The following is a 14,185-nucleotide window of genomic DNA, read 5'->3' on the forward strand; positions in this document are numbered from 1 at the left end:
TCTCAACTACACAATTTTGTTGAGGAGTATAAGTTGCGGAGACTTCATGTTTGATTCCAACTTCATCATAATAAGCTTTTATGTTTGTGTTGTCAAATTCTTTCTCATTGTCACTTCTTATCTTCTTGAGCTTCACTTCAAATTCATTTTGTGCTCTCTTGGCAAACTTCTTGAAGCAAGATGCAACTTCGGATTTGTCATGAAGGAAGAATACCCATGTATACCTTGAATAATCATCAACAATCACAAGACAATAAAGATTTCCTCCCAAACTCTTGTATGTTGTTGGTCCAAATAAGTCCATGTGGAGGAGTTCTAGCACTCTTGCGGTTGACATGAAAGCTTTTATTGGATGTGTATTTGCAACTTGCTTGCCGGCTTGACATACACTATAAAGCTTGTCCTTCTCAAACTTCACATCCTTCAACCCTCTCACCAAATCATTCTTCATAAGCTTCTTGAGTGAGCTCATCCCAACATGAGCAAGTCTTCTATATCATAGCCACCCAAGTGTTATTTTGGTGAATAGACATGTCTTCAAGTTTGCATCTTCGGAGGTGAAGTCCACTAGATATAGGTTGTTGTATCTAAATCCTTTGAATATCACATGATCATCATCCTTCTTGGATACAACAACCTCCTTCTCGGTAAACAAGCATTGGAAGCCAAGATCACACAATTGTCCAACAGATAGCAAGTTGAAACTCAAAGAAGCAACATATAGCACATTGGAGATTGAATGATCATTTGATATTGCCACTTTGCCCAATTCTTTAACCTTGCCCTTTGAATTATCCCCAAATATGATTCTTTCTTGTCCATCTACTTCTTCATCTAGTGAGGTGAATATACGAGGATCACTGGTCATATGTTGTGTGCAACCACTATCAATAACCCAATGACTTCCACCGGTCTTGTAGTTCACCTATACACAAGAGATCAAGCTTTAGGAACCTAAACTTGTTGAGGGCCCTTCATCTTCTCAACAAGTGACTTTGCAACCCAAAATTTCTTTCCTCTTCTTATTGGGAGGTCCTAAGAACATCACTTTCATCTTTCCACTAGAATCTTTTGTAAGCATGTAGTGAGCACTGAAGGCAAAGGGTCTAGAATGCTTGGGCAAGAGTTGTGGTGGTGGAGTTTGGCACTCATGAGCAAAGTCGCCTTCTTGTCCACACTCAAAGCATCTCTTTGGCTTTGGCTTTGGCTTTGATTGTTGTTGTTGAACTTGAGCCTTCTTCTTCTCTATATTTGCCACATATCTAATGCCACTTCTATCCATCTTCATGACGGTGTTCATTAAGAGCTCACTTTGAAGGTGCTTGCCTCTTGTGAACTTGCTCAATCCAATCTTGAGATGCTCTTTTTCCAACTTGAGCTTTTTGTTCTCTTCCTTGAGTGCATCACTACTTTTATCTTCCTTAAGTGCAACCTTGTTCCTCTCTTCCTTGAGCTTCTTGTTTTCTTCTTTTAGCTTCTCATTCTCAAGGACCAAGTCACCATCATGATCAAGAGTTTCTAGCACAATGGTGTTGTGGATTTTGAACTCTTCAAATTCTTTCTTGAGCTTCTCATTGTCATGCTTGAGCTTGATATACTCATCATAGTCATTGCACTCAACCACTTGCTTGCCTTTGCCACTAGATCCTTGCTCAATGCTCTCATCAATTAAATCATCACATGATGTAGCTATATCAATCTTAACAACATTGTTAGTAGCATCATATGGCTCATTGGGTAAAAATTCTTGAGCAATAACAAGATTGTTATGATTAATCTTGAGAGTAGTATATTCATCTTTTAGCTTGTTATGGCTAGTGATGAGCTCTTTGTGCACCCACTCAAGTTTATCATGTTTATCTTTAAGCTCTTTCTTAGAAGATTTGAGCTCCTTGAGTTTGGATGACATAGCATTATTTGCTTCTCTAAGCTCAACACTAGTCTTTTCGGCTATTTCACATTTAGCTAAAAGAGAATCATTCTTAATCTCAAGCTTTTCATTTTTTGCTCTAGTCTTTATAATGATCTTAGTGTATTTATTTAGCAATTTAGCAAGATCATCATAAGTAGGTGACTCATATTCATCATCGCTATCACTATCACTATCATCATTATGAGCATGATCATCACCACTACTATCATCATCATGTGATACCTTGCGTTCACCCTTGGCCATAAGGCATAGGTGAGTAGAGGATGATGGCGGTGGTGGCGGTGAATATGATGAGTCAATAGCAATAGTGGCCACCTTCTCGTCGTCACTATCATCATCGGATGATCCACTAGATAAATCAATGTCCGTAAGCCAATCACCGACAATGTAAGCCTTTCCACTCTGCTTCTTCTTATGGAAGTCCTTCTTCTTGCCATCTCTCTTCTTGTATGGCTTGTTCTTTTTCTTCTCATCTTCATCTTCATTGCTTGAGTCATCTTTTTTGCCCTTGTTCTTGTTCTTGAACTTGTCTTTCTTAGGCTTTGTACATTGGTGAGCTAGATGACTAAGTTTGCCACAATTGTAGCAATCCATCTCGGAGATTGGATTTCTTCTTGAGCTTGTGAAGAACTTCTTCTTCTTGCCATCGAACTTGATGCCACTCTTGTTGAGCTTCTTTAGCATCTTGGCGGTTTTCTTCACCATGAGAGCAAGGCTTTCATCATCAACTTCATCATCACTTGAGCTCTCATACTCAAGCCTTGCTTTGCCCTTCTCTTGGCTAGCTTTGAATGCTAAGTCTTTTTCTTTCTTCTTTGTAGAGGATGAGCCATCTTGAGGTGTGATGTGCATATACATCTCATGAGCATTGATCTTTCCTAAGATTTATGTCGGTGTAACGGTGGAAAGATCACCTTGATGTAGCACGGTCATAATGTGCCCATATTTGTCAATGGGGAGGATACTCAAGATCTTTCTTACAACATCGGATGGTTGCATTTGAGTAAGTCCAAGCCCATTGACTTCCTCTACAAGAACATTCAAACATGAATACATTTCATTAGTACTTTCTTTAGGAAGTATTTCAAAAGAGTTGAGCTTTTTTATGACAAGATGATAGCGTTCCTCACGCTCACTCTTAGTTCCCTCATGGAGCGCACAAACGTCCAACCATAGTGCATGTGCGTCTTTGTGGTTCCTCACCCGATTAAACACATCTTTGCAAAGGCCTCTAAAGATGGTGTTTCGAGCCTTTGCATTCCACTTCTCATAATTTACCTCATCGCCTTGTAAGTTAGTAGCATCCTGAGGTTTTGGGAAGCCTTGTGAGGCGGCTCTAAGTATACCAACATCTAGAGCCTCAAGATACGCCTCCATGTGAATTTTCAAATAAGGAAAGTCATCTCCCTCAAAGATAGAAGGAGGTCCATCCCCATGAGACATCTTGCTCTAGGCGGTTAAGCCTAAAAACGTGAGCACGAGGCTTTGATACCAATTGAAAGGATCAAGATGCCCAAGAGGGGGGGTGAATTAGGCTAATTCTAAATTTCTTCGCAATAATTAAGTCCTATGGTTAGCCCAATCCTACTCTAGATTGTTCCTAAAAAGTGTTTCTAATTGTTCTACCGCACAAAAGACTTGCAACCTAAGTTCCAATCCTACTCTAGCATGGCAATTCTAAGAATATAAAGACATGAATTGAATTGCACAAAGTAAATGCTTAAAGTAAATAGAGAGGAAATAACGCGGCGATGTTTTGCCGAGGTATTGGAGAGTCGCCACTCCCCACTAGTCCTCGTTAGAGCACCCGCGCAAGGGTATAGCTCCCCCTTGATCTGCGCAAGGATCAAGTGCTCTCTACGGGTTGATTCTTCAACACTCCGTCGCAGTGAATCACCCACAACTGCTCACAACTTGAGTTGGGTCACCCACAAGCTCCGCCGGGTGATCACCAAACTCCCAATCACCACCAAGCCGTCTAGGTGATGGCGATCACCAAGAGTAACAAGCACGAACTCTCACTTGACCATGACAAGCCTAATGAGAAGGTGGATGCACACTTTGCTACTCTTGATCTTCACTAATGAGGTCTCTCTTTGGATTCTCAAATCTCAATCACCTCACTAGGACCTTGCTCTTCTTGGCACTCTCTAAGGTGTTTCTCAGCTATTGGAATGAGCAAAAGTAACTCCACACATGAGTGGAGCTTCTATTTATAATATGGGCTAAAAAATGAACCGTTATGTGCCTCTACGGGATGACCAGACGCTCTGGTCATGTTGACCAGATGCTTCGGTCAGTACACCCTGAACTCCAGAGTTTACAGTGTGACCGGACGCTAGAAGCATCCGGTCAGTACTGACCGGACGCGTCCAGTCATGATTTTCCCTCTCTAGAACTTTACTAGAGTCGACTGGACGCTGCCTCTCAGCGTCCGGTCACACTGAACGATTTTACCTCAGTCAAATGAACTGACCGAACTCTACGCCAGCGTCCGGTCAGTATTTGACCCTCCATTCACTTCTAACTCTCAATCATATGTGAATGAAGTTCGCTCCATTGGATCTTAGGCATATGTAGGAGCTACCTAGCGCTAGTTTTAACAAGTGTGCACCACACCTAACTCACTAGACTCACCTAGGTAAAGCTACCCGTCCATACCCCCCTTAATAGTATGGCCAAAGGAAAAACAAAGTCCTAAACTACTCTAAGTGTCTCTTCAACTCCAATCGACACTTAGAACTAGTCCATCCTTAACCTTGTCGTCCATCCTTTGAAAACTGAAACGATTTCCATCGTAGGGGCATGACCACCTTGATTGCCTAATCGATCTCTATTACCATGACCTAACTTAAGTGCCTCTGCAAAACACACGTTAGTCATAGTAATCTTGTATTGTCATTAATCACCGAAACCCTACTAGGGGCCTAGATGCTTTCAAGATTGACATGTGGGTTGCAATACAAACATTGTTTAATGGTGTCAAATACGTCATCCATCCCATTTCTCTTTGTCCCTCCAACCAAACAGAAAATAGGTCGGTCTAGTCCCTCCTTAACCAAAGAGAAAATAGGTTCGTTCTATCCCCGTCCCATCCCAAAAATCAGAGATAGGACCATCCCATTCTACCTTGCCTCCCAACCAAACGCTACCTTAGCTAACCGTCCGGACTTGCCCTTGCTCTCACTGGCGAGCTAGTCCCATGTGGTAGCGTCGTCCCTTACCTTGAGCCATGACCAAGCTAGACTCGGCAGGGATGAAATCCCACCGATCCGTTGTCGATTTCGCACGATTCGACATGCTCCCTTAGCCTATGCTCTATATAAGCCACCACCCCCTCTGTGCCCTATTTTACCAGCCCTAGATGACTCGCCACCCCCACATCGAGCTAGCAGCATCGCCGCAACCCTAGCTCCGCTCGTCGAGCTCATTTTGCCACTCCGTAGCCTCTCTATTGAATTAGACCCGCAGTTGAGCTTCGTAGCGAGGTGACGAAGCTGGGGATGCCTTCCTTTTGTCTTTTTCTCACTCCTTTTTGCTCACACGCCGAAGTCGAACTTTCGCAGGAACCGTCGTCGCCTCTCAGAGCCGCTCACCATCCTCGTATTGTCTCCGACATGAAAAGCCCCTGGGTGAGTTCTCCATCACCCAGTCTTTCTCCCCATGCCCTTGTTTTGCTCTGTCATGGCCTGTATGCCCTTTTTCATGTTCGCTAGCGAGAAGCTCGCCGCCAGCCATGGAACCGCCACACCGGCCTCCAGTTTTTGGCCGGCAGGACCATCCCCAAACCGCTCTAGCCGTTCAATCAATGATCAATGGCCCATATTAGAAGATACCTCTTCGTTGGCCACCTTGCTAAAGAGCCCCTCCATTTCTTCGAAATCAAACCCATAGTCCTCAGCAGTATTAAAGTTTAGTTTTTTATTTATTTTAATTCATATATAGTTCACTTTATTTATGATTCTGCCATCCAGAGCTTATATTCATCATATCTTAATTTTACAAACTATTCAACATTTTTCCTTTGTTGGTGTATTGTTCTAATTAATTGTTCTTGTTTTCTTCGTGCATGATTACGTGGATGCTTGTGTGTTGCTGTATTGATGATCGAGTATAGACGGTGAGCAGTACGATGGTGAGCAAGGCCAATATTTTGACGAGCAGGATCAGCAGGAACACTTGAAGGCAAGTATAACATGGGACTATCCTTGTTACCTACACAATGATGATGAAAAGGCACATGGTGGTGATGATGATGATGACGAAGAGATGGCCCTCTTTGTGAGAAGATTTAGCATGGGACTATCTTTGTGTTTTTTGTTATGAGGTGGATGAGAGAAATTTTTTAGGTGCCTCGATGTTACCGGGCTACGAGTCAACACAACATGCAAATCTAGCTATGCTTCTTTTGTCAGCCTGGCCCGAAAAGGGCACGTAGTGCCGTGCCTGGGCCGCTGGTAAAGCCTGCGGCCCTTAGAGGCATGGCAGTGGGGCACAAACGTGTCGTTCCTGGCCCTGTGTCATTGAGGGTCGTCCTTGGCATGGGCCCGTGTCGTGTCGTGCCGGGTGGCCCGGATGGACACCTTGGGTTAAATATTGGGAATGTAAATCATGAATAACTTTTAAGTTGTTGAGTTTGAAAATACGAAAACTATACGAATACATTTATCTTTAAAATTACTTTCATAAAAATATATCAGTTTCTAATAAATATTTTTATAAAAAGATAAGAAGTCAAAGTTATGCTTTGGAGACCATGTACCAGTATGAGGGAGTATTTTTTAACAAGGTGTTATTTTTTCTCTATTTAAATAAATCTATCTGTATTTAAACAACAACTAGGACGGCATCTTTTATTCTTTTTTTTTTGGATTATTGTCTAGAATAGGCCGTAGAATAAAGTACAGATGTGAAGGCCCACGGCTACGGCCCAACAAGTGCCCAAGTCGAGAGATGGCGTCTGCCGAGCAGGAGCAGGAGACGCCCCCAAACCGTCACGTCGCCGCCGCCGGCCGCCTCCGCCAAACCCATCCACGACCGCTTCCTTCCTCCTGGTGCCTTATGGATCCAGTACCTCTGTCGTCCTCTTCCACCCGCCGCCTTAAGCAATTCCCTACACCGCCGGGTTCCAACCCCGGCCTCCTCATCGACCCTGTACCGCCGGCTTGCTCTTCCGGCCTCCTCATCGACACTGTACCGCCGGCGCCGGCTTCCACCGCCGCCCGCCCGCCCAACTACCGCCGGATTGCTCCGATTCCTCCTATACGTCGATCTCCACCATTCTCGAAGCGTCTCACATATCTGCTTCGTCTCGGCCGAGACCGCGATGGGATTACTTCGTCAGCGCTCACGTCTTCGTTGTTGGCCGGTGATGATGGTCACGGCGACTGTAATGGGATTTCTTCGTGGCCACAGACATCCTCGTCCTTGGCCACCATTGATGAGATTCAGCAGCTCACATCCTCGTCCTCGGCCGGTGACCAGAGTCCACCGCCTCTCACCAGCTCATCCTCGGCCAGTGACGAGATTCAACAGCCTCTCACAATCTCGTCCTCTTCTGTTGATCCTCACCCAGCTTCGCTCACCTCCCGTAAGTTTGCATTTCACTAATCTCTAATCTCACATAAAGATATGTTAACTAATTCATGATTCAAATGTACGTTTTGATCACAGAGGAGCTTTGGTTGGTGGCTGATATCATGATGTGGTTCCGGTCCATTGTCTTGTTTTCCTTTGCAGCTGTTGTGATTTACAACGAACACGATTATCCAGCTGTTATGGTATCAGAGATTGCAGGGATATTATGCATATATATGCACTACTGGTCCATGCACATTACACAGTTCTGGCTGAATTGTCCGCACAATGAGGATTCGTCCATCCTTGTGTGGCTATGCTTTTTCTTCGTTTTCATGGTTGCGTTAATTATTGGCCTCCAGCATAGTGTTCTTGCTGGCATGTGTATTACACTTGTCCCAACAATGTGTATGGCTGGATACTTAATTAGTTGTATACATGAGTATAACTGCACAAGGTATTACACTTCTCACAACAACAGTTCTGGCTGAACCACCTCTATTTTTTCATTGCCAATTAATGCCGTGTTTGTTAATTGTAGGTGTCGTCAAAATCTTGAGCAGCCTCTGGATTCGGATCTTCATCAGGATGAACATACTCAGGATTCCTAGCATGAGTTCATATGCATGTGAATGAGGTAAAAACATATTTTTCTAGAAATTAAAACATTGTCTATATATTATTGTTTTATCTTTTCAATATTAATGAATGATGACACATGTTGTGGGAAATATAGTGGCTTTAGAATCTAAAGAATAAAAAAAGTTAATAAAAATCCAAACCATAGCCCTATGTATCGATTCCGAAACTCAACCCTAGAAATTCATTTGACAAAATAATTCTTTGTAATGAAATGTTGACTTTATTATTTGTGTGTGAAGTTTGAGAGTGCTCTCAAAGTAGTTCTTAAATAAACTTCAAAGATAGATTATTTGACTTTCATGTTCCACAGACGCTTGATTTCTTCCATCCCTGCTTGCCTATCGCTCCATCTGGAAGGGGGTGGTGGTGGCAGTTGGTCTGAGGGGTGCAGGATAGTGAGGGAAGTGAAGCAGAGATGTTGTGAGCGGCAGCAGCGCATAACGACGGCTCTGGAGAATGAAAGCGAGATACACGAGACACTAGAAAAGAGAGTGAAAGAGCAGCGGCGATGGATGCTTCTGGATCTAGATGTATAGGCAGGGGAGGGGCACATGGGCTGCCTGGCAGGCTGGTCAGCCTACTGCTTGCTTCTTCCTTTTCTCTTTTTTTCCCTATTCTTCCTCCTTCACACTGATGTCTTGCATTTCGTTACCTTGATATGGTGTCACCTCACCTCATGCCTCACTCGCCAAGTGGTAAGGCGGTATTGAGTCGTCACGCCTCTTACTGCCTTGTTAACCATGACGTTTGGTCATCAAACTCAATGACTAATCTCTTATCATAACAACCAATGGTACACTGTTCACAATAGGTTCAGATATTGGAATTGACACACTTAAAGAAGCCAAAAAAATAGATTGGATGAGTACTCTTATACAGTTATTCTTAGAATATAAACCTTGTGCCGATGTTTTTTCCTAGCTATAATAGAATTAGAATAGGTCTGATCAGCTGATCCTTTCTCTCTTGGACAGCAAGTTTTCTTCAGGAGCAAGTAGTATGTCTTAGGCTGCAAGTCAAGGTCTTTGTTCTGTACCCACTAGGGCTGTGTTCTGTAACCCTTTCCTGCTACACCAAAAGGCACCAGCTAGCTGCAGCATATAGCAGCCTGAATCAGCCTCCATTTTCCTCTCTCAAGTGTAGTGTGCAGCAGCAGCAAGCTACTGCATATTTCACTATACGATCCTAAGAGTTAGTACGGGTGCAGCAGCAAGAACCTTAGCAGGAAGCATTATTCAGAGGCCACCAATTTCAGAAGGTGAGTAAAAAAAAAATTACATGTCATTGTTAATGGGATCAAAACCAATCAAATGCGTACCCAGTATAGAGGAAGCCTAGTCAGAAAAATAACAACAACAACAACAACAACAACAAAGCCTTTAAGCCTAGTCAGAAAAATAAGAACTTTATTAATTATTAAATGTTCTTAGTGCAATTTAACTTCAAACACTAAACTGGGAAATTTCATCATTTGCATTTTGCAAATGTGGGAGTCTTGTGCTATTTCTTTAGGATGAAAGTATGAGATCAAGCGCTGCAACTCCAAACATGTTTGTACTCTGGGCGTATTCTAATTTCACTATTTTAGAACTGAAATAAACACGGTGTAGATATACTGGCCAGTTGATCTTATGCTCTATGTGTGCTCTATTATGTCATTGAGATGGTAAGGGTCAGTAGCCAGACCAAGCTGCAGTCAGGTTCTGCTTCTGCCAGTTTGGTCCTGGAATCTCAGTCTTCAGTTCAGGCGCGGAGTCCATTTTAAATAAGAAAAGAACAATGAGAGTAGATCAAAGTGGCATATCCAGAGTATAAACTGGTTTGTAGTGGAAAATCCTAAAATCGAGACCTTTGATTGTCAAAAGTCAACAATAAATTCTCCCAACTGAAAATATATACACTTAGAGCTAGCTCATAAGTTACCATTGGAGCTGCCCTAAGTGAAACTGAAACCCAAGCATCGGAACTGAAATGCAACCAACAAGGAAAGCCAAAGATCATTGACCAAGTTGAAATGTTCATTGACCAAGTTCATTAGACTGAAGGTAAACAAACTGAGTGCATTGTATTGTGCTAATTACATTGGCAGATAGAACTACATGAATCTTCAGTGAGATTGTAAAAATTTTATGGCCTTGGAACTGGCACTTATGAATCCATATGAAACTATAGATGCAAAAGGTTTGCCAAGAATCATCATTTTCATCTACCAGCTCACCTAACCTAACAAGAGAGCAATTTGTCTATGCATGCAAATCATCATGCGTGCATGCTTTGACTAAATAAGATAGTATTACCATTGTTTGTATTATATGATTGATTTAATTACCAATCTCCTGCCTTCTGTTTGAAAGAAGCTCAACAGAATTCAGAGTAGAATGCATATGACTGCCACTGACGCAAGAGAACCTTGATGAACCCCAGGGCTGGTGGCTTGATGTGGTTGTGATTGTGGTCAAAGGGCCATGGCAGAATGCACTATCAATGGAGTTGTGATTGTGGTCGTTGGGCCACGGGCGGCGGCGGGATGTGGAGGTAGCAGAGGGTGACGCTATTCCTGGTGCGGTCGGAGGGCTGCACTGTTCCTGATAAGATAGTAGAAATTTCCTACAATCGGGAACATAATGCTTTTATTCTTGCTGGGAGTGCTTAGGCTGCTAATATTTACATAATTCTTCAGCTTTTCTGTGTAGCTGGTGTCTTATCTCGATATTTTGAAGCAATAATACCTTTCTGAGAGTGTCAAGTTGCACCTTGCTCAAGTTACTGTGAGTTCTGTGCAGATAGTAAGGGGTAAAGTTTTCATTTTTGACTTCTATGCCTGAGATGATTTTGACAGAAGATAACATGAAAACATGAGGAAATGATAGTGATCCTTATTTCTGTGACTTTGGTGCTTGTGATGAAGTAGCTGATGATCTGATAGGTGATTAGTTTGGGACTAAATACATTTCGGCAAGTGGTCGCGAGTGTTTTGTGTTTCGAAACAGTCTAGACGTATTTTCTGTTTTGATCATCGAAGGACTACTGAGCCAGATGCTATTTTCATTTCATTTATACAGGTACCCAGGCCTCTTGGTAGCACTTCTGAATGAAGAAGCAAGAGAATGTGTTGCGTCTTGAGCTAATGTTTTCAAGCCGTCAAGAGGAGAAAGTAAGAAGGCAAATCAGTGTGTCTGCTTTTCATAAAAGTTCTCTTTTGGAAGTAATATATAGTAGGTGTTAGTTCAGATAATAATTTATAGTTGCTGAGGTTACTGCCAGACATTCTATAAAACGCCTCAGTTTACATATACTGGGAGGCATTCTATATATATAGGTCTCTGATTTTGGTGGTGCGGAAGGTTTCTCCATAACAGAAAACTGGGAGGTTATTTCCTCCGTTGTGTAACTGTTACTCTGAATTCTTGAGGTTCGTGTTGGCGCAATATATATAGATTCCTCTTAAGGCATCGATCAGACACCTTGAATGTGGCACTTGGTCCAAACATGTGAAGCATCCGAAATGTCCAGCAAAAAAAAGATCGATTCCCCATTGTTGGATCATCATATCTAGCTGTGTAATCATTTCGATTGTAATTAATTTAAATCACACTACCCAATGTGGGGCTTGAAATTACCTTCAGTATGCTGCTGCTGGTTGGTATTTTTTGTTTGGAATAGTTTAGATAGAAAACCTACAATCAATTTTAGAATTTAGGGATTCAAGATGGACAAGGGGGTCGGATCCGGAGGAGGTCACTAGTCATTACAAACACTGATGCATGATACCTGTGCATCTGAAAATGATAAGCGTATTTGATAAGAAAAATCATACGAAGTAGATTTAAACCTTATTCTCTCTTATAATATGCTACCTCAACACACTATTGAGCATGGGAAAATACTTAGTTGCCTAACCTCTCCGACCATGTAAGCCACATAGGTGGCCACCTAAGTTGATGTATCTAGGCATGCGTAGGGTGACCGAAAGAGGAAACCAATTAGATTGGTGTTTGATGTACTTTTATTTTTTAAGGTTGTTTTGTGTTAAAGTGTTCATCCTTTGTTTGTACAAGTCATTATTTTGTTATATATATCATATACGAGGCACTATTTTAAGTGCCTTTATTCATTAAAAAAAAGAATTTTCATTTATCCTACATAGAAAGTAGACGTAGTACTTAGCTTCAAAATTACATCTAAATGGCTCTGTGCACCCCGGCGGCCACGCCCCGTGACCCCACGCATCCGGCGTCCACAACCCTTCTCATCCGTAGGCATGGCCACGTGCCCCGGGGGACAAACCCCCGGCGGCCGCGTGCCTCGGCAGCCAGCGTGCCCTGTGCTCCGACGGCCACGCGCCGACGTCCCACGTGAGCTCTCTTCTCGCACGCGCTTCTTTTCTCGACAGGGGTAGAATGGGCTCGGTCCTCGCTGGGTTCCACGTGAACGAGGTGAAGCCGGGTGAAGCCATTATTTTTTTTTTTGCTCCATCGCACTCCAAACCTTTGTGAGAGAATATTTTAAGGAGTTTCATCAGTGAAGCCGTTTTTTTATCTCGTTTGGCAAAAAATAGCTCCTAAAACCGGTAGAGAAAACCCTACCAAACGGGTTCGTCCATGTTTCCTTCCTACACGAACATGACGAGAACAACATAGTATACTCTATTCTCATTACCACTTAAAAGCAGTACCAAGAAGAATCAACCACACCTAGGGAGTGTTTGATTGCCTGGACAAGGGTGGTTCATGATTGGGACATGTTCATCTGGTGCAACTACTCCTGTTTGATTGCCCGTAGAAAACTAAGCCAGGCTGAGGGTGGGACATTCAAATTTGGCCATCTTGCATCAGCTCATGGTAGACTTGCCCATTTCTTCTTCCCTGCTCCTACCGCCATTCCTGTGAGACATTTCCACAAACACGTTGCATACGTAGCTTTGTTGGGGAATTCGATTCGACAGGGAACGGAGGCACGGAGCCACGCGCGCGTACCTGCGGTAGGTGGAGGGTGTCGACGAGCACGACGAGGTCGCCGACTATGTGGAAGACGGTGTAGGACGACGGCTCCGGCGGCGCAGTGGTGCCGCCGTAGCCCCGGAGGTCGGGCGCGACGCAGCGGTAGCCGCGCACGGCGAGGTAGCCCATCTGGTGGTGCCACGAGTACCAGAGCTCCGGGAAGTCGTGCACGAACAGAACCGCCGGCGCGGAGGCGTCCACGGGGCCGGCCTCCAGTTGCCGGTGCCTCACCGCCGCCATGGCGTGTCGGCGTCGTGCTCCGTGCCGCAGCTGTTGACTGGGAAGGGAGAGCGGAGGTGGCCGGGGAGCTCTCGGAGAGGGAGGGGAAGTCGAGGTTGGATTCGCTCGCGCGCGCACCTCTCCACTCCTCCGATGGCGTCGACGATGGGGTTGGCGGCGGCGGCAGCGGCGGTGAGGATTCACTTTCACGGTAAAGAAAAGAGAGGTGACGGGAACTTCACCGTCACCTCTGGCCCAGGATGCTCCCGCTCGGGCCGAGCCCACCAGGAACGAGAAATTTTTTCGTTTCCCCAGAGCCAGGCCCAGGGGTGCTTTGAGGGGCGTGATGGCCTGGCTCGTGGGCTGGTCCACGTAAACAAACAGCCCGAGTTGCACGCCCTGGGCTCAATAGCCCGGATGGGCCAGTCATTGCCTTGGTGTTGTTGTTCTCTGCATCCCTGCACATCCTGTATATATTAGCAACGCTAATCTCTCAGACACATTGGACATGACCACCATTAAATAGTGGAGCACGATCGGATTAGCTCACTTTCAGTCCCCCATGATGAGTACAACAGTAATGACCAGATGCATGCATTATTATATACCACATATAATTGGCATCAGATTAAAGAGGTTTTGCTCCTCCAGCCAGTACAATAATTCCCGAGGCCGGGAGACATGGCAATCTCCAAACCTGATTCCGTGAGCTGAACCTGGACGCTTGGTTGACCAGGTCCACCTTTTTGTTTTTGCATTCACGTCACGGCGTCCGTTTTTTTTCTTTTTTTTTTCTTTTTGGCCCTTTTTAAAA

General features: G+C 44.0%; 2 protein-coding genes across 4 annotated transcripts; one reads left to right on the plus strand and one right to left on the minus strand.

The window, feature by feature from the left end:
- The first annotated feature begins 6,875 nt into the window (after nucleotides 1-6,875).
- Nucleotides 6,876-11,479, plus strand: LOC136531962 (uncharacterized). 3 transcript variants are annotated; one of them, XM_066524618.1, is made up of 4 exons: nucleotides 6,876-7,523; nucleotides 7,607-7,967; nucleotides 8,052-8,147; nucleotides 10,577-11,479. In XM_066524618.1, exons 1-3 carry the CDS (start codon nucleotides 6,887-6,889, stop codon nucleotides 8,119-8,121), a joined length of 1,068 nt encoding a protein of 355 aa, XP_066380715.1. In that variant the 5' UTR covers nucleotides 6,876-6,886; the 3' UTR covers nucleotides 8,122-8,147; nucleotides 10,577-11,479. The 3 variants fall into 3 exon arrangements, with proteins under 3 accessions (XP_066380715.1, XP_066380714.1, XP_066380716.1); XM_066524617.1 differs by having other exon boundaries at nucleotides 11,215-11,479; XM_066524619.1 differs by having other exon boundaries at nucleotides 7,673-7,967; nucleotides 11,215-11,479.
- A 1,208-nt stretch (nucleotides 11,480-12,687) lies between these two features.
- On the minus strand, nucleotides 12,688-13,629 carry LOC136531963 (uncharacterized). Its single transcript, XM_066524620.1, has 2 exons — nucleotides 13,129-13,629; nucleotides 12,688-13,035 (listed from the first exon to the last, which is right to left on the minus strand). The coding sequence occupies exons 1-2, from the start codon at nucleotides 13,390-13,392 to the stop codon at nucleotides 13,024-13,026; spliced, it is 276 nt and encodes a 91-aa protein (XP_066380717.1). The 5' UTR covers nucleotides 13,393-13,629; the 3' UTR covers nucleotides 12,688-13,023.
- Nucleotides 13,630-14,185: the final 556 nt, after the last annotated feature.

This window comes from Miscanthus floridulus, unplaced genomic scaffold (genome assembly GCF_019320115.1).
Source record: "Miscanthus floridulus cultivar M001 unplaced genomic scaffold, ASM1932011v1 fs_490_1_2, whole genome shotgun sequence".
Classification (NCBI taxonomy): Eukaryota; Viridiplantae; Streptophyta; class Magnoliopsida; order Poales; family Poaceae; genus Miscanthus; species Miscanthus floridulus.